Source organism: Chiloscyllium plagiosum, unplaced genomic scaffold, assembly GCF_037043375.1.
Source record: "Chiloscyllium plagiosum isolate Xiang-an unplaced genomic scaffold, Cpla_swu_hap1 HiC_scaffold_3, whole genome shotgun sequence".
NCBI lineage: Eukaryota > Metazoa > Chordata > Chondrichthyes > Orectolobiformes > Hemiscylliidae > Chiloscyllium > Chiloscyllium plagiosum.
In genome coordinates this window covers 94599532-94624345 of record NW_028270141.1, presented here as the reverse complement: position 1 = coordinate 94624345, position 24814 = coordinate 94599532, and the positions used below count along the sequence as shown (strand labels likewise).

The 24814-nt window shown below is 40.0% G+C and overlaps 1 protein-coding gene across 3 annotated transcripts in view; it reads left to right on the top strand.

Annotated features, from left to right (window-relative positions):
- The window catches only part of usp45 (ubiquitin specific peptidase 45), a 159295-nt gene extending 140954 nt beyond the window's left edge, over nucleotides 1–18341 (top strand). For 2 of the 3 annotated variants that reach the window (XM_043685574.2, XM_043685569.2), the window contains exons 15-19: nucleotides 1348–1445; nucleotides 7090–7176; nucleotides 10526–10611; nucleotides 13939–14092; nucleotides 17313–18341. In XM_043685574.2, coding sequence (XP_043541509.2) covers nucleotides 1348–1445; nucleotides 7090–7176; nucleotides 10526–10611; nucleotides 13939–14092; nucleotides 17313–17453 — 566 coding nt within the window. In that variant the 3' untranslated portion in view covers nucleotides 17454–18341. The remainder of the gene's footprint in view (nucleotides 1–1347; nucleotides 1446–7089; nucleotides 7177–10525; nucleotides 10612–13938; nucleotides 14093–17312) is intronic. The other variant, XM_043685585.2, reaches the window with a different exon arrangement.
- Nucleotides 18342–24814: the final 6473 nt, after the last annotated feature.

Here is a 24814-nt window from a genome sequence, read left to right as displayed (position 1 = left end):
AGCCAACTGTGGATACTTCATCTATTTTTCCTGTTCCATCATCTTCAAATCTGCCAACGGCCAAGCCAGAAAGTTTCTTCTCCATAATGAGCTGGCCGAAGAAGGACAAATGTTGGAGGATATATATAAAAATGTATATCTTACAATTTGATTGCTAAAGCTACGTGATCAGTGTAAAATATATTTGGACATTACCTCTGCACTGTAGGAGCATTGTGTGCAACTTTGGTTTCCTTGCCTACATAAAGATATACTTGCTGTAGAGGGAATGCAATAAAAGTTCACCAAAGAAATTCTTATTTATCATATAAGAAAATATTAAATAAACTGGGTATTTTCTGGAAATTTTCTGGAGACAAATGAAAAGTGATTTCATTCAAATATATTGAATTATTCAAGGGCTCCACAGAGTGCTTGCAAGAACAATTTTTCTCCTGGTCAGGGTAAAAATGTTTTAAAATAAGAGGCAGGCCATTTATAATGCAGATAAGGAAAAATGTCTTCATTCAGAACAGTTCTGGTTGCCCTATTATAGGAAAGATGTGGATGCTTTGGAGAGGGTTCAGAGGAGGTTTACCAGGATGCTGCCTGGACTGGAGGGCTTGTCTTATGAAGAGAGGTTGACTGAGCTGGGACTTTTTTCATTGGAGGAAAGGAAGAGGAGAGGGGACCAAATTGAGGTATACAAGATAATGAGAGGCATAGATACAGTCGATAGCCAGTGACTATTTCCCAGGACAGAAATGGCTAACACAAGGGGTCATAGTTTTAAGCTGGTTGGAGGAAAGTATAGAGGGGATGTCAGAGGCGGGTTCTTTACACAGAGAGTTGTGAGAGCATGGAATGAGTTGCCAGCAGCAGTTGTGGAAGCAAGGTCATTGGGGACATTTAAGAGACTGCTGGACATGCATATGGTCACAGAAATTTGAGGGTGCATACATTAGGATCAATGGTCGGCACAACATCGTGGGCTGAAGGGCCTGTTCTGTGCTGTACCGTTCTATGTTCTATGTAGAACATAGTCAATCTTTGAAATTATTTGCTCCTGGGTGCTCTGGAGCAGTTAGTGATTAAATCTCCAAGCCTCAGGCTGTTAGAATACTTTGTTTTAAAAACATTAAGAGATACAGGAATAGTGCTGGAAAATGGTGTTGAAGTAGAAAATCAGTTGTGACCACGTTCAATGACGGAGCAGTCTCGAAGGGCTGAAAGGTCTACTCCTGCTCTGATTTCTTATGTTCCACTAAATCCTTAACTATTCAACTATCTGAAAAGAAGAGAGTTTGTTTGCTCAAGTTTGAGATTATAAAACATTTAATTGTGTTTAATGATATTTTGTTTCAATAGAGAAGAAGTCAGAACATGTGTACACAAATGCTCGCAAACAAATGTTGATCTCTGCTGTCCCACCCATACTAAATCTTCACCTTAAAAGATTCCACCAGGTAATCCTCAGTACAGTGTTTGCATGAACTTAATTATGTGTTTTTTTCTGCTTAATCATTTTCGATTAGTCATCTTATTGGGGAACTGTTATTTTATAACATCTAGACTTTTCATCTTGTACAATGTATTTAAGCATTTCCAAGTATATGTTCAGTAAAGGATATGATTTGGAGATGCTGGTGTTGGACTGGGGTGTACAAAGTTAAAAATCACATAATACCAGGTTATAGTCCAACACGTTTAATTGGAAGCACACTAGCTTTCGGAGCGACGCTCCTTCATCACCTGACAATCACCTGATGAAGGGGCGTTGCTCCGAAAGCTAGTGTGCTTCCAATTAAACCTGTTGGACTATAACCTGGTGTTGTGTGATTTTTAACTCAGTAAAGGATAGTTTGTCTCAATGCATATTATAGAGCTCTGATTAATCATTTCAAACAATGATTTCGGGAGGTTGGTTGTGTTGGAAGTCAATGGTGAAGTATAGCATGTCTTAATGGCTTGGAGAGGGTGGACGCTAGGAAATTGTTTCCGTTAGGCGAGGAGACTAGGACCCGTGGACACTGTCTTAGAATTAGAGCGGGTAAATTCAGAACAGAAATGCGGAGACATTTCTTCAGCCAGAGAGTGGTGGGCCTATGGAATTCATTGCCACAGAGTGCAGTGGAGGCTGGGATGCTAAATATCTTCAAGGCAGAGATTGATAAATTCTTGATGTCACAAGGAATTAAGGGCTACGGGGAGAATGCGGGTAAGTGGAGTTGAAATGCCCATCAGCCATGATTGAATGGCGGAGTGGACTCAATGGGCCGAATGGCCTTACTTCCGCTCCTATGTCTTATGGTCTTAATTATTATAACTGAAAGATGTTGTGAAACTTGAAAGGGTTCAGAAAAGACTTACAAGGATGTTGCCAGGGTTGGAGGATTTGAGCTATAGGGAGAGCTTGAATATGCTAGGGCTGATTTCCCTGGAGCATCGGAGGCTGAGGGGTGACCTTATAGAGGTTTATAAAATCATGAGGGGTATGGATGGGATAAATAGACAAAGTCTTTTCCCTGGGGTGGGGGAGTCCAGAACTAGAGGGCATAGGTTTAGGTAGAGAGGGGAAAGATATAAGAGATCTCAGGGGCAACATTTTCATGCAGAGGGTAGTGTTTGTGTGTGTGGAATGAGCTGCCAGAGGAAGTGATAGAGTACAATTGTAACGTTTAAAAGACGGATAGGGAAATGAATAGGAAGGGTTTGGAGGCTTATGGGCCGGAGCTGGCAGGTGGGACGAGGTTGGGTTGGGATATCCGATCGGCATGGACGAGTTGGACTGAATGGTCTTTTTCTGTGCTGTACATCTTTATGACTCTATGACTCTAACTATGGATGCTGTAAATCAGAAACAAAAACAGAAATTGCTGGAAAAAGCTCAGCAGGTCGGGCGGCATCTGTGAAGAGAAATTGAAGTTAACATTTCGAGTCTAGTGACCCTTCCTCAGAACAGTTCTGAGGCAGTGTTACCAGACTTGAAATGTTAATTTTGACTTCTCTTTGCATGCTGCCAGACCTGCTGAGCTTTTCCAGCAATTTTTGTTTTTATGTCTTAATGATTAATGAGTTAAAATTATACTCCTTGCTCGAATCATAGAAAAGCTGTAGAATGTTTAAACACAGAAAGGAGCCTTTTGGCCTTTCCGTTCATTACTCATTTCTCTAAACACGATGTGTTTAGGAGAAAGTGAAGACTGCAGATGCTGGAGTTCAGAGTCGAGAGTGTGGTGCTGGAAAAGCACAACAGTGCAGAAGGCATCCGAGGAGCAGGAGAACCAACATTTCGGGCACAAGCCTGATGAAGGGCTTATGCTCTAAACTGTCCACAATGTGTTTAGTCCCATTCTTCTGTCCCTTCCCCATAACATGTTTATTTTTCACATAGCTTGTTATTGCAAGTTGCGAAAATATTGTGGATTTTTTTTCCATCATGTTTCTAGTGGAATAATCCATATTCCATGTACTAATAAGTTTCTGCTTAAGAAATATGCAAACTTCATTCACTCTTCTGGCCATTGTGTTAAAATCACCAACACTAACAGCTTCATTTCCAATTTACTTATCAAAACTCAATTTTGATTGTGTGTATTAGATCTTCTGAAGATTTACTGTTCTAGTGTACTCTGGTTTTTCCAGACTCGCCTCACTCTAAAAAATTGGCATCTTAGAATTATGCAATGAATCTCTAATGTACTTTTGTCTATTGTTGTAATATTCTTAATCAAGCAAAATGCTCCCAAATAGCTGCCATATATTACATGCTTACCATCTGATTTGTATAAAACTTTCATTTCTTTCTTTCATGTTATGTGCTTCTGCATCTGAAGGCCAGGATCAATAAGCGTTTTGACAGATATATCATCTTGACCTCTCCCTTTTAAAGAAGCAGTATCGAGTCAGAAGGTGTAGAATCTGTGGGTAGAGTTGAGGAACCATAAAGAAAAACAGACACTTGCATACAGGTTGCCTAGCAGGAATCAGAATGTGGGGCGGAAGGTAAATAAGGAGAAAGAAAAGACATGTATGAAATGCCCTATTACAATAATCATGAGCACTTCAATGGGCTGAAAAAATCAGTTTGATACTGGATCCTAAAAAAGTGCGATGAGTTGTGCCTTTAAGAAAAATTTATTCAGTCCTGTTTCTCTTGCAGAGGAATGTTGTAAACCTAGTGATAAGGTGTCTGCTCCATAGAAGGCAGAATGAACAGCTTTTGAGTTTTTTCTTAAGCTAGACGAATGAATCATGATTAGGTGGAATCAGACTCTCATAGACCCAGGGTTTATTTTTGATTTCAGTTGTTGAATTTGTGGTTTTGGATTAGGAGCTGCTAGATACAGCTTGCTCTCTCTCTGATGCTGCAAAAAGCTTGCGGTCTCTTTATGTTGCTAGATTCCTTTTGTTGTGTTCCTTCTCCTGGACTGGAGATATCAAGTAAGTTTTGCTGAATTTCCCTTTGATAAAGGTACATTTATAGGATATTGGAACAGTAGACAAATAGTAGTTAAATAATAAATTATTTTGTTAAGTATTTCGATAGAGTTAAAGTTATGCCAATTCCTATTTCATACAGTGTATGTTTTGCTTAAAGCCTTGCAGTTTGACCAATTGAAATGCATCTAGAAGGCAGCACCAATAAGATAAAGGTTAGGGCCTAGGCTACATACATTTTGAGGAAGTTTGGTCTGGTCCATAATAAAAGGAGTTCTTGGAATGTTGACTAGATTTATTTTTGGAGCAGCTTATAGTAGAGTCCACTCGGGGACAGGCAATTCTGGATTTGGTGATGTGTAATGAGGAGACTTGATTAGATGAGATGAAGGAACCTCCAGCATGTTGTAACCATAAAATGATAGAATTCACCCTGCAGTTTGAAAGGGGAGTTGGAATCCGATATAACGGCATTACAATTGAGTAAAGTTAACCACGAAGACATGAGGGAGGAGCTGGCCAGAGTTGATTGGAAGGGGAGCCTAGCAGGGAAGGTGATGGAGCAGCAATGGTGGGAGTCTCTGGGTATAATTTGGGAAGAACAGCAGAAATTCATCCGAAGGAAAAAGAAACAAAATAAGGTGAGGACAAGACAACCATGGGATATCATCAAAAGAGAAAACATACAATTAGTGGGAGGCCAGAGCATTGGAAAGCCAGCAGAGGGGAACTAAAGGAAGCAATAAGAAGGGAGAAAAGGAAATGTATGGGGAAGTTAGCTGATTATTTTAAAAGAAGATTGCAACAGCTGTTTTAGAGTTATGAAAGGAGAGGCAAGAGTGGAAATTGGACGACTGGAAAATTAGATTGGAGAAGTCATAATGGATACAAAGAAATAGCAGAGAAACTAAATAGGTAATTTGCATCTGTCCTCACAGTGGAAGACACCAGTAGCATACTTCAGTGGAGTCAGGACGCAGAAGTGAGTGAAATTGCTTTCACCAAGGCGAAGGTGCTGGATAAGCTGAAAGATCTGAACATAGATAAATCTCATGGACCGAATGGACTAAACCCCACCATTCTGAAGGAGATAACTGAGCAGATTGTATTGCTGGTAATCTTTTAGGATTCACTGGAGTCTGGGAGGGACCCAGAGCCCTGCAAAATGGTAAATGTAACATCCCTGTTTAAGAAAGTAGGGAGGCAGAAGATGGGAAAGTATAGGCTGGGTAGCCTGGCCTAGATGTTTGAAAATATTTTAGAGTCTCTCATTAAGGATGAGAGTGCAGAGTACTTGGAAGTGCATGGTAAAATTGGGCTGAATCAACACTGCTTCATTAAGGGGAAGTCATGCTTGACAAATCTGTTAGAATTCTTTGATGAGGTCATGAGCAAGTTAGACAAAGCAGAGCCAGTAGACATGATGAATTTGGATTTCAACAAGGCTTTTGACGAGGTACTGCACAGGAGGCTGCTACATAAGATAAGAGCCCATGATGTTAGGGGCAAGGCACTCTCATGGATAGAGTATTTGTTGACTGGCAGAAAGCAGACAGTGGTGATAAAGGGATCTTTTACAGAATGTCAGTTGGTAATTAGTGGAATTCCACAGGGATCTGGATTGGGACAACAACTATTCACATTATACAATATTGGTTTGGTTGGAAGAACTGAGAGCATTGTTGCTAAGTTTGCAGATGACACAAATATAGGTGGAGGGACAAGCAGTGTTGAGGAAACAGGGAGGCTGCAGAATGACTTGGACAGAATAAAGAATTGACAGATGTACTTCAATGTGGGAAAGTGTGAGGCTATGCATTTTGGTAGGAAGAATAGAGGTGTAGACTATTTTCTAAATGGGAAAAGGTTTCAGAAATTTGAAGCACAAAGGGACTTGGGAGTCCTAATTCAGGATTCTCCTAAGGTTAATATGCAGGTCAATTGACAGTTAGGAAGCCAAATACTATGTTAGCATTCATTTTGAGGGAGCTAGAGTACAAGAGCAGGAGTGTATATACTGCTGAAGCTGTAATGCTCTGATCAGACCACATTTTTGGCCCCCATATCTTAGGAAGAATGTGCTGGTCTTGGAGGGGGTCCAGAGGAGGTTTACAAGAATGATTCTGGGGATGAGGGCTTGTCATATGAGGAACAGTTGAGCACTCTTGAGTCTGTACTCAATGGAGGTTAGAAGGATGAGGTTGGGGGGGGAATCTCATTGAAACTTAGACAATTTACTGAGAGGCCTGGATAGAGTGAATGTGGGGAAGATGTTTCAACTAGTAGGAAATCATTGCAGTGAAAGCACAACCTTTTAGAACTGAGATGAATAGGAATATCTTCAGCCGGAGAATTTGTGAAACAGAATGCTGTTGAGGCCAAGTCATTGAGTATATTTAAGAGAGAAATGCCTAAGCAGGTTCTTGCTTAGTAAGGGGATCAAAGACTAGAGGAAGAAGGCAGGAGAATGGTGTTGAGAATCATATCAGCTATAATCAAATGAGGGAGTAGATTCAATGAACCAAATGGCCTAATTCTGCTTCTATGACTTATGGCTTTATTTGTTTCAGGTAATAAGAAAGCAATTTTAAATTTGCCAAATAATGTTTGGAATTCCACATGAATATAAATGTATGCTTCGATGACTCTAACATAACTTCTGTTCTTCAGACAGGTTTGAGTTTGCGGAAAATTAATAGGCATGTGGATTTTCCTTTAGTTCTGGATTTGGCGCCATTCTGTTCTTACAACTGCAGGGTAAAATCTTTACATACAGTACTCTATATTTTTCAGTAGTTATTTTGAAAGCATTCAGTAGGTCCTGCTGGTTATGTTATCCACAGGAATGCTATACAAAATCATGGGTATTATAATTTGTGATCATGTTTTCATGACATTGTTGAAAGTATTAAGCACATTTATAGAATATCTTAAGTAGCTCATACGTGCACTTAAATACAAACACTGAAATCCAAAGATGTATAAAATTTAATTATTTTGAAATGCTATTACTGTTCAGTGAATGAATACAGCTGCAATAATAATGTCATTGATCGCTGTGATTACCTTGGTTGTAAGGCATACAAATATATTATTTGGCCTAAGTGGTCCACAGCAGTGCTTATAAAGCTCACAACATTCTTCCTGATCTCTGCATCAAACCATAAAGCATGTTCTTTTATCCTCTTCTCTCTGATAACTTGCTAATAAGTGCACTATAATTCCACTATCCACTGCATTTTTGTTCCATTTCTTATACATGAATTTATATTTATTATGCTAGTTTTTTGAAACCCATAAAAATGGAATGATAGACCAGAATTTTCTCAACTTCTTGGTGTCCCTTGGACTGAAAATAAGTCACAAATTAGGGCAAATGGTCAGCATTTTACCAGTAACAGCTAATTATTTGGTAGATAATTGAAGACGCCAACTTTCCTCATTATGCTGTGAGCCCAATCAGTAGCTACTAATGGACATGGCTGCTGCTGAAGCTGCAGAAAGGTAAAGAAGGGGTGCTTACATGTTGAGGAGCTCACGAAGGACAAGAAGTTTTATTTTGAATGTACAGGGACAGTGAGTAAAAGGAAACCCTCTAATTATGATGTAGGAGCTCAAATGGTGGCCATTGCCTTGAGAAGATCTCAACATGGGCCATGGAGTCCATTTTAAGGAAGGCCCTTCCCCCAGGTTCCCTCTGGGAGACCATACAGATTGCATGGTGAACTGCCTATGCAATGGAAGGTCATCCCAATGCTGGTAAAATGCTCTTAATTGGTCAATTAATCAGCTTAATTGTCTGTCCAGTTGTGATTGGCAGGTAATGATTTCCATCATTTCGAATATCCTTCGGTAGCAAGATGACATCAGGCTTTTTTTCTCATGTCTACCATTTTCTCTCTTTTTATTCATTCACAGGATTGGGCATTGAAGGATAGGCCATTTATTGCCTATCCCTGATTGTCCAAGATAAGGTGATGAGCTCCTTTCCTATCTACTTGTCCCATTACCATCTTGGGTCGCTTAACGTTCTTACCTTAACCCTAACAAAAACGTTCCTTTTTTTTCTCCTTCACCACTCTGACCCACTGCCCATCCTTCCGAGAACTCCATGTTTGAATTTCTTCAATTGGTTGTCCATTATTTGTTCATGGGATGTTCTCATCACAAGCAAGGTCAGCATTTTCGCCTTTTATATTTGCCTGTGACAAAGTGGTGGTGAACTCCATCACAATACTAGAGTAGCTCATATTAAATGTCATTAGTGGCTTTGATGTGACTATGACACAAGTAAGCTGTTCCTCCATTCCTCCTTTTTCCTGCAATCTTTGACATGGTTGAGTGCACCATCCTCTTCCAGTATCACTGCCACTGTCGACCAGCTGGTGCATCTTCAATAACTTCTGTCCTAGCTCCTTCACCATAAACCTCCTGTGCTCTAAAGATCTTTCCTTTTTCTTTTTCTTATCGACAATGTTAATCCTCAGTGACATCATTTGAAAACACAATGTTAGTTCCCACATTTACTCTGATGACACCTGGTGCTACTTCACCAGAACTCTCTTAAACTGTCTATTCTTTTTTTAATTGTCTCACTATTTGTCCAAGATTCAATACCAGTTAAGAAAAAAAATTCCTCTAAACTAAATACTCTCACAATGAAGAACATTGGCTTCAATCCATACTGAAACTGTGCTCATTTGAAATTGAGTTCATTTACCTCACTGGCCACTATCTAATGTATGAACCAGATGGTTCACAATTGGTGTCCTATATACGTGTCAAGATAGGTTTGAAAAGCTGAAACAGTTCTTCTTGGAAAATAGAAAGCTAAGTGGAAATCTGACTGAGGTATGCAATCTGGACAGAGCAGATAGGAACAAAATGCTCTCAGTCATGAAAGTATTAAGAATGAGAAGATACAGATTTAAGGTCATTGCTAAAGAAAGAAAAAGTGGCACAAGGAAAATCTTTTTGACAAAATAATGGTTATGGTCTGGAATGCACTGCTTGAAAATGTGATGGAGGCAGGTTCAGTCAAGGTATTCAAATGGAATTTACATTGTTATTTGAAAAGAAGCTATGTGCATTGTTACAGGGAAAAGGAAAATAATGACACTTGTTCAGATGCTCATTTGGTTAACATTGAATGAGTCATGTGGCCTCCTTACAATGATTCTATGATGTTGTGGTATTTGACTCCAAGATTAGCTCCGCCTAGCTGTTGTTTAATTGGTAGCTATCTCGCCTTAGAATCCAAAAGTTGTTGATTCAATTCCTGATCCAGGAAATGAGCATGAAAAATTCAGATTGCTGCTTTTAAATGCCAACACTGCTGCCTGCAAGCTTTAAGATAATTCATGTTTTTAGTATAGTTTATGAACATAAAAATATTTGGGGGAAGACCAATTTTAATGAGATCAGGTTTGATTTGGCCAGAGTCGACTTGGAGCTGATACTTTTAGGTAAACTTTTCTCAAAACAGTGGGATACATTCGAGAAGGAAATAGGGCAAGTACAGGGCCATCTTGATCCAAAAAAGACAAAGGGTGGGACTAACAAATCCTGTGAAACCTGAATATCTAGGGATACGCAGGATTTGATAAAGAGAAGAAGGGAGGCTTATGGCAGATACCAAGGAATCAAAACAACAGATACTCTAGAGGAGTACAGAATCTGCAAAAGGAAGCCTAAAAAGGAAATGCAGAGAGCAAAAAGGATACATGAAAGAATAATGGCAGGTAAAATAATGGCAAGTCGTAAGTTATTTTACCATAAGGATAATTAGGGGAAGAGTAGAGCCCATTAAAGACCATAGTAGTAATTTATTACTACTACTACTGGAGCCAAATGACATAGATAGGGTTCTACATGAATACTTTGTGTCACTAGTATTCACTAGTGAGAGAAATGATGTGAGTGTAGATGTCAAGGAGAAAGACTCTATTATAATTATAGAAGTTAGCATTGACACAGAGGTTCTGAGGTCTGGCAGGCCTAAAATTAGATAAACATCCAGGACCAGATTAAATGTATCTCAGATTGTTGAATGAGGCAAAGGAGGAAATAGCTGGAGAGTTGGCAGTAATTTTTAATTCCTCCTTAGCCAGGAGAGGTGCTGGAGGAATGGAGGACAGTAAAGGTGGTACTGTTATTCAAGAAAAGAGCAAGAGATGAACAAGGAAACTACAGGTGAGTCAGACTAACCTCAGTGGGTAAGCTATTGGAAGCAATTCTAACGGACATAATTATTCTGCACTTGGAGATGCAGGATTAATCAAGATTAGTCAGCATGGATTTGTTAGGGGATAGTCATGTCTGACCAACTTGAGTGAATATTTCAAAGAGGTTTCCAGTTGTGAAGGTGAGAACAGTGCATTCAACTCGATATACTTGAACTTTAACAAGACTTTTGATTAGGTACCCTATGTGGGACTGACAGTGAAGGTAAAAGGAGGAGAAAGTGAGGACTGCAGATGCTGGAGATGGTAAAAGCCCAAGGTATCTAAGGAAATTTGCCACTACATAATTGGCTGAGTGGCAGGGAGCAGAGATTAACGGTCAAAGGAATCCTGAGTCCAGCGATGCTCTGCAGGGATTTGGGACCTAGTTTGTGATATATAAATGATTTAGATGTGCATATGGAAGCGTTGATCAGTAAGTTTGCAGATGATGTGGAAATTGGTGTGGTGAGAAGTAGTGAGGAGGATAGTCTTAGATTATAGGAGAATATGAATGTGTTGGTCTGATGGGTTACCCAGTGGCAAATGGAATTCTATGAGCTAACTGTCTGGTTATGCACTTAGGCAGGACAAACAAAACAAGGGAGTACACGAAGAACAATCGGAACCTGCGAAGCACTGAGATTCAGAGAGGTATTGACGTGCATGTCCACTGACACATTAAGATTGGTAAAATGGTTAAGAAGGCATATTGATTGCTTGCCTTTTTTTAGCCAAGACATAGAGTTTAAGAGCAGAGAGTTATGATGGAAATGTTTAAAACATTGGTTAGGCCATCCATAGAGTATTGTGGGTGGATCAGGAGCCCTGATTGATTCTCAGGCTGACAAGTGGCAAGTAAAATTTGCACCACTCCAGTGTCAGGCAGTGACCATCATAAGAAACAGTCTAACCTCCTTGCCTTGACATTCAATGGTGCTATCATCAATGAATCGCCCACTATCAACATCCTTGGGGGTTACCATTTACCAGAAATGTGACTCGCCGCATAAACACAGTGGGTACAGGCTAGAGGCGAGGAATACTGTGGTGAGTAACTCACCACCTGACTCCCATAGCCTATTCAGAATCTACAAGACACAAATCAGGAGTGTAATGGAATACTCCCCACTTGCCTGGATGAGTGCAGGTCCATCAACACTCAAGAAGCTTGATACCATCAATGCCCAAGCAGCCCACTTGATTGGTGCCATGCCCACAAATATCTACTCCCTTCACCACTGACATTCAGTAGCAGCACTGTTTGCTATCTACATGGTGCATTGCAAAAATTCAACAAAGGTCCTTAGACAGCAACCCATGACCACTTTTATCTAGAAGAACAAGGGCAGAAGATACATGGGAACACCACTATTTGCAAGTTCTCCTCCAAACCAATCACCATCCTGACTTGGAAATATATTATTATTCTTTCAATGTCACTGGGTTAAAATCCTGGAATTTTCTCCCTAAGGGCATTGTGGGTCAACCTCTAGCTGTTCAAGAAGGCAGCTCACCACAACCTTCTCAAGGGCAATTAGGAATAGGCAATCAATGCAGACTGGCCAGTGACACTCACATCCCAGTAATGAATTTTTTAAAAGTCTGCATTATAGGAGGGATGTGATAGCATTACAGAGGGTGCAGGGGAGATATACTAGAGTGTTGCCTAGGCTGGAGAATTTCAGTTATGAAGGATTGGACAGACTGGGTGGTTTTCCTTGGAGCAGAGGAATCTGAGGGGGTACTTCTTTGATAATGAGCAGCATAGACAGGGCAGATGGGAAGAAACTTTTCCCCTCAGTCAAGGGATCAATAATGGTTGGAAGGGGGTATATATTTAGGTAAGTGGGAGGTTTCGAGGTAATCTGAGAATTTTTTTTCACCCAGCGGATGATGGAAATGGAACTCACTGCCTGTAAGAGTGATAGAGTCATAAGCCTTCATAACGTTTAAGTAGTATTTGGATGTACACTTGTGATGCCAAGGAATACAAGGTTTTGAGCCAAGTGCTGGAAACTGGGCTTAGCTGATGTCTTTGACAGGGACAGACTCAATGGGCCGATGGGCCTTTTATATGCTATATACTTCGGGACAACATATCTGTCCTTGCTAAGATTACATATTTCCAGTTCTATTACATCTATGTCTCAGCTCATCTGTTAAAATCCCTGCCTTTTCAATCTCTAAGACGTAATTATTCTCTCACTCCTCTGGGCAGATTCCATTTTTTAACCTTTCCTGAGCTTAGGTTCATCCAGTTCTCTGATTTTGTGAATTAAGTTCTGTCTATCATCACCCCCCCCGTAGAAGGTGACTTACATTGGCTCCTGCTTAAACAATATTTCAGTTTTAAAATGTTCTTCCTTGTTTTCAAGTTTCTCCTTCGGGCTTTTCTTTATCTCTGTACTGTCTTCCAGTTCGGTAACCATCTCAGATATCAGTAGTTCTCCAATTCTGACCTCTTGAGCATTTTCCGTTTATTTGTTTTGTTGCAATTACAAAATTCCTTACTTATATAGCACACTTAATGTAATAAATTGTCCTGTGGTACTACACAGAACATTATCAAACAAGATAAACATAGTTATGGAATCATTTATATAAATGACAAAAAGTAGTGAACCCAGCACTGATCCTTGTGGCACACCACTGGTCACAGGCTTCTCGCCTGAAAAGCAACCCTCCACCATCACCCTGTCTTCTACCTTTGAGCCAGTTCTGTATCCAAATGGCTAGTTCTCCCTGTATTACATGAGATTTAACCTTGCTAACCAGTCTCCCATGGGGAATCTTGTCAAACACCTAACTGAAGTCCATATAGATCACGTCCAGTGTTCTGCCCTCATCAATCCTCTTTGTTACTTCTTCAAAAAACTCAGTCAAGTTTGTGAGACATGATCTCCAACACACAAAGCCATGTTGGCTATCCCTAATCAGTCCTTGTCTTTCCAGATACATGTACATCCTGTCCCTCCAACAATTTGCCCACCACCGATGCCAGCTTGTCCTTACCACCTTTCTTAAATAGTGGCACCACGTTAGCCAACCTCCAGTCTTCTGGCACCTCACTTGTGACTATCGATAATATAAAGATCCATAATCAGGGAAGATCTCACTCTACTCACTACTGTAGACTAACAGCAAGGTTACACATAAAAACTATGCATTTACTTGTTTCTGTGCTGTGAGCTCTCCCACACAGGTTCATCCACAGTCAGCTGTGAATTTTGCTGTTTGTTCGTTTTTCCTAGGTGCACTCTGATTGAGTAACTGACTTTTGTGCATTTTTTTTAAGAATGTTGGAGAGGAAAACAAGGTGCTGTACAGTCTGTATGGGGTCGTTGAACACTCTGGATCTATGCGTGGAGGACACTATACAGCATACGTCCAAGTCAGAGCAGCCAACAAACAAGTATCTGATCATATTCCTGGAAACAAAAACATCCCAGGTAAAATGGACAACTTTTCACCACCAGCATTATCCTCCACCATTTCCACCATCTCTCATGATGCCATCACCAGGAAAGTTCTTCCCTTTCCTCGCCCTAATTACCCTAATCCATTTCTCAATTGTCCTCAATATGCTCTCCTTTTGCATAGCACTCCTGTGCAAGCACCAAAAATTAAATGAGGAGACTAAATGCTGATTGGGGCAATTGCTTGCTGAAGACTGCAAGCATGAAGCCAAGCTATTGGTCATCTAATATTTAATTCCTTCCCCCACTCCCAGTCCTACCTCTTGGCTTCAGCCTTCCACACCATTCCACTGAAGTTCAATGTAAATTCAAGGAACAGCATGTTTCACCTTTTTTGTGAGGTACTTTAATAACCTTCTGAACTTAACATTGAGTTAAACAATTCCAGATCATGGCTTCTGCCTCCATATTATTGTTGTTGGTCATGCTTCTGTCTTTGCTATTTACTGCTCCTCTGAATCCATCCTTTATTTATCTTTCTTGCCTGTTATCATTTCCTTTTGCCTTGCAGCATCATCCCCGTTGTCATTTAATCTTGCTTTTCTTTCACCTTATTACAAACCATTGCTTTTAATCCTTCCATCCTCATTTTCCCTGTCTGTGTATTCCTTTTAAACCTGCAATATCTAACTTCTTCCAGTTCTAACCTAAGGTCATTAACCTAAAACATTGACTATGTTTCTCCCTCCGCGGATATTGCTTGGGTGCTCTGAATACTTAAAGCATTTTCTGCTTTTGTTTCAATTTTACACTATCCATAATATTTTGCTTTAGATCAATAACCAGATATATTCATGTTAACTAAGGAAAAAAAACACAAAACCATAAGGGGTCAAAAATATAATGATGGTACAGTAATACAAAAGGGCTTTTGATATTATTGGATTGATAGGAAAATCCACTATGGACCATATTTTCATGAAAGTTTGGGGAAAACTCAGCCTGCCCACTCTTGTCCCTTCTGAAATGCAAGATCCGTATGTGACTTTGTTCATAGTGTTGCATTTGCAATGTATTTTGCAAGAGGGGTGTGGGAGTAGGCAAATATGAAGATAGGCCAATTAGGTGGCCTGCTTTGTTTTTCCAGCACAGCTGTCCAGTTCCCAACGTCATTTTGAAGATCTCTAAACTTCACTCGCCAGCCAATCCGGATACCCGTAAATTTCCCATCCTATCTCCATTTACCACCTATTCCCATGCTACCTCCAGGTAAATTCTATACTCACTCACCCAATATGCACAATGTGCAGTCCTCAGGAACTATTTAAAGGAATAAGAATTATTTTAAAATTATTAGCATTTAAGTTGAACATTCTAATAGTCAGTCCTCATTTAATATTGCCCTGTTTAATGTTATTGTATTTTAATTTTATTTTCTGAGGAGCCTGTTTCTTTCGCTTGCATGAACATTTTTGTTTTAGTTTTGTTTGTATATGAATTTGTGTTATTGCCTGTAGGCTCCAGTTCTGGTCTTCCCTTTGCTGCTAGCTCCTTGCTTCCTTCCTGAATTTAAACTGAGATACTGGGCTCATTATACTCACAGAAATTGATAGGTGTATGTAGTCGTGGGACCAAGTTAAGTCATTAAGATGTAGTGGCAGTAGTAGGCCATTCATTAAGTTTGTTCCGTCGCTCAGTGCAATCATGGCTGATCTGATCTTCAGTTCCACTTTCCTACCTATTCCTTTTAACCCTCGATTCCCTTACTGATTAAGATCTAACTATCTTATCTTTGGATATACTTAACAACCCAGCCCTTTGCAGTAAACAATTCCACAGATTCGCTGTCCTCTGAGTGAAACAATTCCTTCTCTTCTCTGTTTTAAATGTTCAATCCCTAATTGTGAGATTATGCCTTCTAGTCCTACACACTCCCACAAGAGAAAACAACCTTTCTGCACCTATTCTGTGAAGTCCCTGAAGAAGCTTGTATGTTTTAATAAGGTTGTCTCTCATTCCTCTAAATTACAATGAGTAAAGGCCCAACCTACTCAACCAGTCCTCTCAAAGTAGGTTCCCCCCAACCCCCAGGGCTTCCTGCAGTCTTTGTCCATGTAAAAATATTCAGATCTTCATTTTTCTTCCTGCCGAATTGCATAACCTTGGATTTACCCCATTATATTCTATTTGCCAAGCTTTTGCTCACTCGCTTCACCAGTCTATATCCCTGTGCCAACTCGTTTTGTTATCTATTTTTGTGTTTTCTTTTGCCACTAGATGGAGCACAGTCAGTTTAAAAATAGTCATGTTCCTTTTAGATTTTTAACTTCATTTTAACAATTTTATTTACCACTGTGAGAATTCAGCCACTTAAACTACAGGTGGTACTATATTTCAGATTGCCGGTGCAAGTATAATGTCTTAATTGTTTTCTCTGCTAAGGATGGCATTATGGAGTCAAACCTGATTTTTAACATCAATTCCTGTGGGAATTGACACTTTACTTATTTTTTGCTTAAAGTCACAAGTTTCAACAATATGAGCCTGACTTTAAGTGAGGATATCCTGTAAAACCCTAAGTTTAAATTCTGCTATCATTGGGTAGTAACTACACGAGTGCAGAATACGTATAATCCTTTAGATATCTGTTATGTTTATAAACAAACAAGAAACAACAACATCAAAGGTAAATTCCATTATTGACCCTCCTAAAAGTTCTTGAATTAATAATCTACCAGCAACTTTCCTTAGCTATTGAAGCACTGTCAAAAATTGGGTAAAACAATTATAGAGTCATAGAGAGGTACAACATGGAAACAGACTCTTCGGTCCAACTTGTCCATACTGACCAGATATCCTAAATTAATCTGGTCCCATTGGTCAGTACTTGGCCCATATCCGTCTAAACCCTTCCTCTTCTTAAACCCATCCAGAAGTATTTTAAATGTTGCAACTGCCCTAGCCGCCTCCACTTCCTCTGGCAGCTCATTCCATATTGATTTAACATCTTTGGGGAAAAAAGTGGATCCATGAGCTTTTTCCATGACTTTTTTAACTTTGCCAAGGAGAAGATGACAGATATCCAAGAAAACTTCCGCCTCATACAGTTAGGCCTAACTTTTTGAAATTTTCCCTTTTTTTTAAAATTTGTGTTACTTTTAATGTCCACTGCTTTGAACTGATGGCTCTTAACTTTTGCTGGAAGAGTGTAGAGCAGCTTCTAGTCTGCTTATTGGCAACCTTTGTTTTTCAGGTGTCAGAGATGCTGGAGCACCATCAAGGCAGTGGGTTTATGTCAATGATACCCATGTACAGGCAGTTCCTGAAGCTAGAGTACTCAATGCTCAGGCCTATTTATTGTTCTATGAACAACTTCTGTGAAAGCATTGTTTAGGAAGTGTACATTCATGCAAAAAAGCTGATAATATTTTCTAATTTCTAACAACAATACAAGTGGCTTCTCTAAACCTTTCATGTTACTTTTCATTTATTTGAATCAATTACAAGAACATCATGATTAAAATTTATTACAACCAACAAAAGTAACTGCAAAAAAAGTATGTAAATCCAGTGAAAATGTTTACTCACAAATGATGCCTTTAATATTGTAATTTTTCTCTGCCCAAATTTGTATTTTGACTTACTGAAATGCAGGCAATTTCATTATGGTCATTTTCATTTAACAAATATTTTTTCAACTTTAAAAAGATGCTGCTTTTATTGCATTTGTGAAAGCAATGGCCATGCACACTCAAATATGAGGAAAATTATTATTTATGTATTTGAGTAGAAATAATTAAATTTTCATGTTTCATTGCTGATTATATTTACTGTCAAAGACAGAAATAAGAGTATAGGCTATATTGCCTGACATTGAGTAATTATGAATTACTATCTGACAGATTTATTTTTTTAAGGAAATGATTTGATTCATTGGAAGCCCATTTCACTTCAAATATGATCTCTACCTTTGATGAAACCATTGTCGCAGTTTTTGAATTCTAATACATTACAGTTCCAAGAATGAACAGAGTATGAGGAATGTTGTGCATTTAAGATATTATATTGATGTTAATTCACACAAAACATAATACCGGAAAGGCACACTGCTGTTTAATGCACTGAAGGTCTTTTTCAGTACCCATGCATTTTTTTTCTTGAATTAACTTGCAGTTTCATCATGCCATTTATTTATGTATTTCTGTTCGTAATCCTTATCGAAAGCTCACTATGATAAATATATTTCATCCTCAAGGATATTTTAATAAATAATCATGTCCGAGCATGAGTATTTTGAATTATTAAACAATATATCTAATAAGTTCAATTTTTTCAACTGCAAGTTATATTTTAAAGAAAATTCTTAAAATGTTGTATTACAAAAAGAAGATACAAGGCCATGTGAAGAAGACTGGTACATTAGATTAGATTAGATTAGATTAGATTAGATTACTTACAGTGTGGAAACAGGCCCTTCGGCCCAACAAGTCCACACCGCCCCGCCGAAGCGCAACCCACCCATACCCCTACATTTACCCCTTACCTAACACTACAGGCAATTTAGCATGGCCAATTCACCTCATCTGCACATCTTTGGACTGTGGGAGGAAACCGGAGCACCCGGAGGAAACCCACGCAGACACGGGGAGAATGTGCAAACTCCACACAGTCAGTCGCCTGAGGCGGGAATTGAACCCATGTCTCTGGAGCTGTGAGGCAGCAGTGCTAACCACTGTGCCACCGTGCCGCCCTGCATATTAGGTATGGAATAAACATCCATCTTCATTGCGTGTTTAGCTTTGATATTTAGCTACTTATTGATTTGCAGCATATTTTAATAATTTTTCAAAATTAAATTAATAAGAAAACATTCCGTTGATCAGGAGATTGGCTACCTGATGCATTGCTTTAACCATTAAAAGTTCTGATGTACGAATGCTAGAATGGAAAAAGCACATTGTATTAAATTTACAAAAAAGATTGAAAAACAGTATCTCAAAATACCATCTAGAATTTATTGGTGAATTATTGGTAAACTAAGTAATAGATATGCATTTAAGTTATTTAGTTAGCACACCAGAAGCCCTGATTATACAGAACAGTGCCCTTTTTGTGAGTTATAATGTTATGGACTAAGCCAGACCACTCAAAACATGCTTTTTTAAATAAATATTTTTATTGAAAAAATGATTTTAGGTTTTTCACATAATTACAAGACTAGTACAAAATAGTATGACCTCTGTGCACTATAATAGCAACAACAACAAAAAAAGAAAAAACAAACTACTAATCTATTCCACAAACTACCAACACACAAAAGGAATTTTAAAAACTCTGTAAAAACTACAGTTAAATAAATAACCAGTAAGAAAGAAGAATAAATAAATAAATAAAAATTTATGCCAAGTTATAACAAGGTATCTTAAGTTATGTTCAATTAAATTACTATACTCAGCACTCTTGTATCCCAGCTCCCCAACACTGGGAGCAATAGTGAGTAGACCTGTATTTATACAGGATTCTTCCTCCCAGGGGCCCTCAAACCGATAGGCACAGTCCTCACAGCTAGACAAATGCCCTGGATAATATAGCCGATTCATCTACATAATTCAAAAAGGGTGGCCACGTTGTATGGAAGAATTCCGTTTTCTGACGTACCACACTTGTAAGGACATCCAGGGGAATGTGTTCCATAACTATCGAGAGTCCTGGGGGATTTTCCAATACCTAGCTCATCAAAATGTTCTCCTCGTGCAGAAAGAAAGAATAGTAAACAGTTTCTTCCCAAATACATCCTGGGAGGGAAGATTTGGAAAACCCAAAAGGAGGGACACCGAATCCAACCCCATTTCAGTTCCCAAAACCTTTGCCAAAGCAATCGTTACATCATCCCAATACCTGTGGATCTTGTGGCACGTCCATTAACAATAAGTAAGAGTACCAATGTTCGTTTTACACTTGGGGCACATTGGGGACGCTTTTGTCTTAAACTTCGCAAGCTGTTCTGGTGCCAGGTGGGCCCTATGGAGTACCTTCAGCTGACTAGCCTGAGTCCTATTACAAATAGAGACCTTCCTAACATTTTCCCAAATGTCCTCTCACATCTATGAGTAGATTTCCACCCCTAATTCTTGAGTTCTGGTTTTATATAGTCATGTCCTTCGACACGTTACTACCTCGTAAGTGATGGAGAGTGCTAACCGAGGGGGTGCCTGCTGACCGGAGCACACTCCTCTCCATGTCTGATTTGTAAAGATTAACCATCTATGTAGTTTTTTTTTGTACAAAGTCTCTAACTTGGAAACGTCAAAAGAGATCCTTCCTAGGTAGCCCGAACTTCTGACCCAGTTGTTCGAAGGACATCATGACCTCCCCATCGAATAGGTCTCCCTAACAGGAGATTCCTCTGGACTCCCAAAGCTTAAAGCCAGAGTCTATCAAACCTGGCTGAAATCGCAACATTGCAAAAGTGAGGACTGCAGATGCTGGAAATCAGAGTCTAGATTAGAGTGGTTCTGGAAAAGCACAGCAGGTCAGGCAGCATCCGAGGAGCAGGGGAATCGACGTTTCAGGCAAACGCCCTTCATCAGGAATTCCTCCAGGCTTCTTTTCCTTTAGTCATGTTAAAATGCACCAAACTGCTCAAGTCGAGTGCAAAGTAACTCTAGTAACTGGGAAAATACTGTTTTGAGCAGGTTAAGAGGTGATGAGAGGGTAGGTGCTCCATTTTGGGTTCTGGGCAGAGCTCAGCAAATGCAGACTTACTGAGTCACCGCCATCTTGAATCCCTCAAAACATTCTTAAGCAGGCAGCTCAGACCATAACTTTACAATTTGTTTTGGTAAGTGAAAAATTATCCCAATTAAGTTAGCTAGGTTGACCACTAGATTTTGAAACAGACAAACGTTTATTCACAAAATTGCTAAATGAAACACAAAGATCAGAATAAAGTACTGCTGCAGAACTCAGCCTCTCCAACTAGACTTCCGAATATACAGAACAGTCCCAGTAAGCAAACTCCCTTTTAAACCCAGTATCAATGGAGCACATGCTTGCAGGTTAAAGTTCAAGGGGAGAAAGAGAGAGAGAGCTTTCACACAGCTCTGTGTTGAACTTCTCATCAGCCCAGCTAGAGAGCTGACCATTCCCCTTTTATTATACAGGTCACTTCTAAAACATGACCACTTTGACCTGAAGTCTCATTTGTTTACATATAAACAAAAGGTCTCTCAAAATTGTTTCCATCTCTGTACCAAACCCGACTGATCAGAGCCTGGCCCAGTTTATTACCTCTCTTAAATAAAAATCGAGGACAGAGTCTCCTTGAGTCAAGGTAAAGCTTTTCGAAAAAAAAGGGGATAGCTTTGTAACAATAAGCAAAATGGTTGCTTTTTGTTTGAGTAGTTTGTTTGAACTGCGGTAAGCTTTTGGAACCATAGAATAGTATTGACTTTCCTTTCTGAAGTACAAAGGCTCTGAGTCCTTCTTAAAAAGCATTGAATTCTTGAATCGTAGATTTATAGTTGGGATCTTTCTTCTGATAGTGAACTCGAGCTTGTTAAATGTGCTAAGCCCTTCCTGCTGGAGAAAAAGAATCTTTTTCCTGAGCAGCTCCCAAATTTATTAGAACTTCCAACTTTACATGAAAAAATCTCAAGGAGGAAGGTTGAACAACCCCCAAACAACATTGGATTTACTCATTATTCAAAGTTTGTGCGAAGATTTGTAGCTCGGGTGCTTGTTGTTGTGGTTCTGTTCGCCAAGCTGGAAGTTTTTGTTGCAAACGTTTCGTCCCCTGGCTAGGCGACATCATCAGTGCTTGGGAGCCTCCTGCGAAGCGCTTCTTAGATGTTTCCTCCGGTGTTTATAGTGGTCTGTCCCTGCCGCTTCCGGTTGTCAGTTTCAGCCGTCCGCTGTAGTGGTTGGTATATTGGGTCCAGGTCGATGTGTTTGTTGATGGAGTTTGTGGATGAATGCCATGCCTCTAGGAATTCCCTGGCTGTTCTCTGTCTGGCTTGCCCTATGATAGTAGTGTTGTCCCAGTCGAATTCATGTTGCTTGTTGTCTGCGTGTGTGGCTATTAAGGATAGCTGGTCGTGTCGTTTCGTGGCTAGTTGATGTTCATGTATGCGGATTGTTAGCTGTCTTCCTGTTTGTCCTATATAGTGTTTTGTGCAGTCCTTGCATGGTATTTTGTACACTACATTCGTCTTGCTCATGTTGGGTATCGGGTCCTTCGTTCTGGTGAGTTGTTGTCTGAGCGTGGCTGTTGGTTTGTGTGCCATTATGAGTCCTAGGGGTCGCAGTAGTCTGGCAGTCAGTTCCGAGATGCTCCTGATGTATTGTAGTGTGGCTAGTCCTTTTGGTTGTGGTATGTCCTCGTTCCGTGGTCTTTCTCTTAGGCATCTGTTGATGAAGTTGCGCGGGTATCCGTTTTTGGCGAATACCTTGTATAAGTGTTCCTCTTCTTTTTGCAGTTCTGGTGTACTGCAGTGTGTTGTGGCCCTTTTGAATAGTGTCCTGATGCAGCTTCGTTTGTGTGTGTTGGGGTGGTTACTTTCATAGTTTAGGACTTGGTCTGTGTGTGTGGCTTTCCTGTATACCCTTGTAGTGAATTCTCCGTTCGGTATTCTCTGTACCATCACGTCTAGGAATGGAAGTTGGCTATCCTTTTCTTCTCCTTCTCGTGAATCGGATTCCTGTGAGTGTGGCGTTGATGATCCGGTGTGTTTTTTCTATTTCCGTGTTTTTAATGATTACAAACGTGTCATCGACATATCTGACCCAGAGTTTGGGTTGAATTTGTGGTAGGACTGTTTGTTCTAACCTTTGCATAACTGCCTCTGCTATGAGTCCCGAGATTGGTGATCCCATGGGTGTTCCGTTGATTTGTTCGTATATCTGGTTGTTGAATATGAAGTGTGTTGTGAGGCACAAGTCCAGTAGTTTAAGTATGCCGTCTTTGTTGATAGGTTCACCGTCCTGTTTTCTGTTCTGTATGTCCAGTAGGTTGGCTATTGTTTCTCTGGCTAGGGTTTTGTCAATCGAAGTGAACAGTGCCGTCACGTCGAATGATATCATGGTTTCTTCTTTGTCTATGTGTATATTTCTGATGATGTCCAAGAATTCCTGTGTTGATTGTATAGAGTGTTTGGATCCGCTGACCAGGTGTTTCAGTTTCTGTTGTAGTTCTTTAGCCAGTTTGTATGATGGTGTCCCTGGCAGTGATACTATGGGTCTGAGTGGGATGTCTGGTTTGTGTACTTTAGGTAATCCATAGAATCTGGGGGTGTTGTTGCTTTCCGGTTTCATTCTTTGTAGGTCAGCTCTGGTTATCTGTCCGTTTTTTTGTAGATTCCTTAGTGTGTTATTTATCCTATTGGTGAGATGTGGGGTGGGGTCAAGCTCCCTCTTTTGGTAGGTGTTGGTATCTGCAAGTAGTTGTTGTGCTTTTTTGGATGTAATCAGATTTATCTCGGATGACCGTCATTCTGCCTTTATCTGCTGGTAGTATGATTATGTTCTTATCGTTTCTTAGTGATTTCAGTGCTTCCCTCTCCTTGGTATTGAGGTTATGTGTTTGTCTTTTCCTTATTATCATAGGTACGACAGTTTGTCTCACTGTTTGTTGTGTCTCTTCTGTCAGTCCATTGTTCCTGAGTGTGCCTTCTAGTGCTGCTAGGAAGTCTGCTGTCTTGGCGTCCCTGTGGTTGTAGTTGAGCCCCTTGGCCAGTATTGTTCTTTCCGTGTCTGTGAGATGTCTGTGGGAGAGGTTTTTAACCCAGGTGTGTGTTGTAGTGTCCTCTTTGTTGTGTGTTAGTTTGGCCATTTTTTCTTTTAGTGCCGTTTTTTTGCGGAGTGTAGTCCTGTTCTGTCACCATAGGACAGAAATATACACATAGACAAAGAAGAAACCATGATATCATTCGACGTGACGGCACTGTTCACTTCGATTGACAAAACCCTAGCCAGAGAAACAATAGCCAACCTACTGGACATACAGAACAGAAAACAGGACGGTGAACCTATCAACAAAGACGGCATATTTAAACTACCGGACTTGTGCCTCACAACACACTTCATATTCAACAACCAGATATACGAACAAATCAACGGATTACCAATCTCAGGACTCATAGCAGAGGCAGTTATGCAAAGGTTAGAACAAACAGTCCTATCACAAATTCAACCCAAACTCTGGGTCAGATATGTCGATGACACGTTTGTAATCATTAAAAACACGGAAATAGAAAAAACACACCGGATCATCAACGCCACACTCACAGGAATCCGATTCACGAGAGAAGGATAGCCAACTCCCATTCCTAGTCGTGATGGTACAGAGAACACCGAACGGAGAATTCACTACAAGGGTATACAGGAAAGCCACACACACAGACCAAGTCCTAAACTATGAGTGTAACCACCCCAACACACACAAACGAAGCTGCATCAGGACACTATTCAAAAGGGCCACAACACACTGCAGTACACCAGAACTGCAAAAAGAGGAAGAGGAACACCTTTCCAAGGTATTCGCCAAAAATGGATACCCGCGCAACTTCATCAACAGATGCCTAAGAGAAAGACCACGGAACGAGGACATACCACAACCAAAAGGACTAGCCACACTACCATACATCAGGAGCATCTCGGAACTGACTGCCAGACTACTGCGACCCCTAGGACTCATAATGGCACACAAACCAACAGCCACGCTCAGACAACAACTCACCAGAACGAAGGACCCGATAC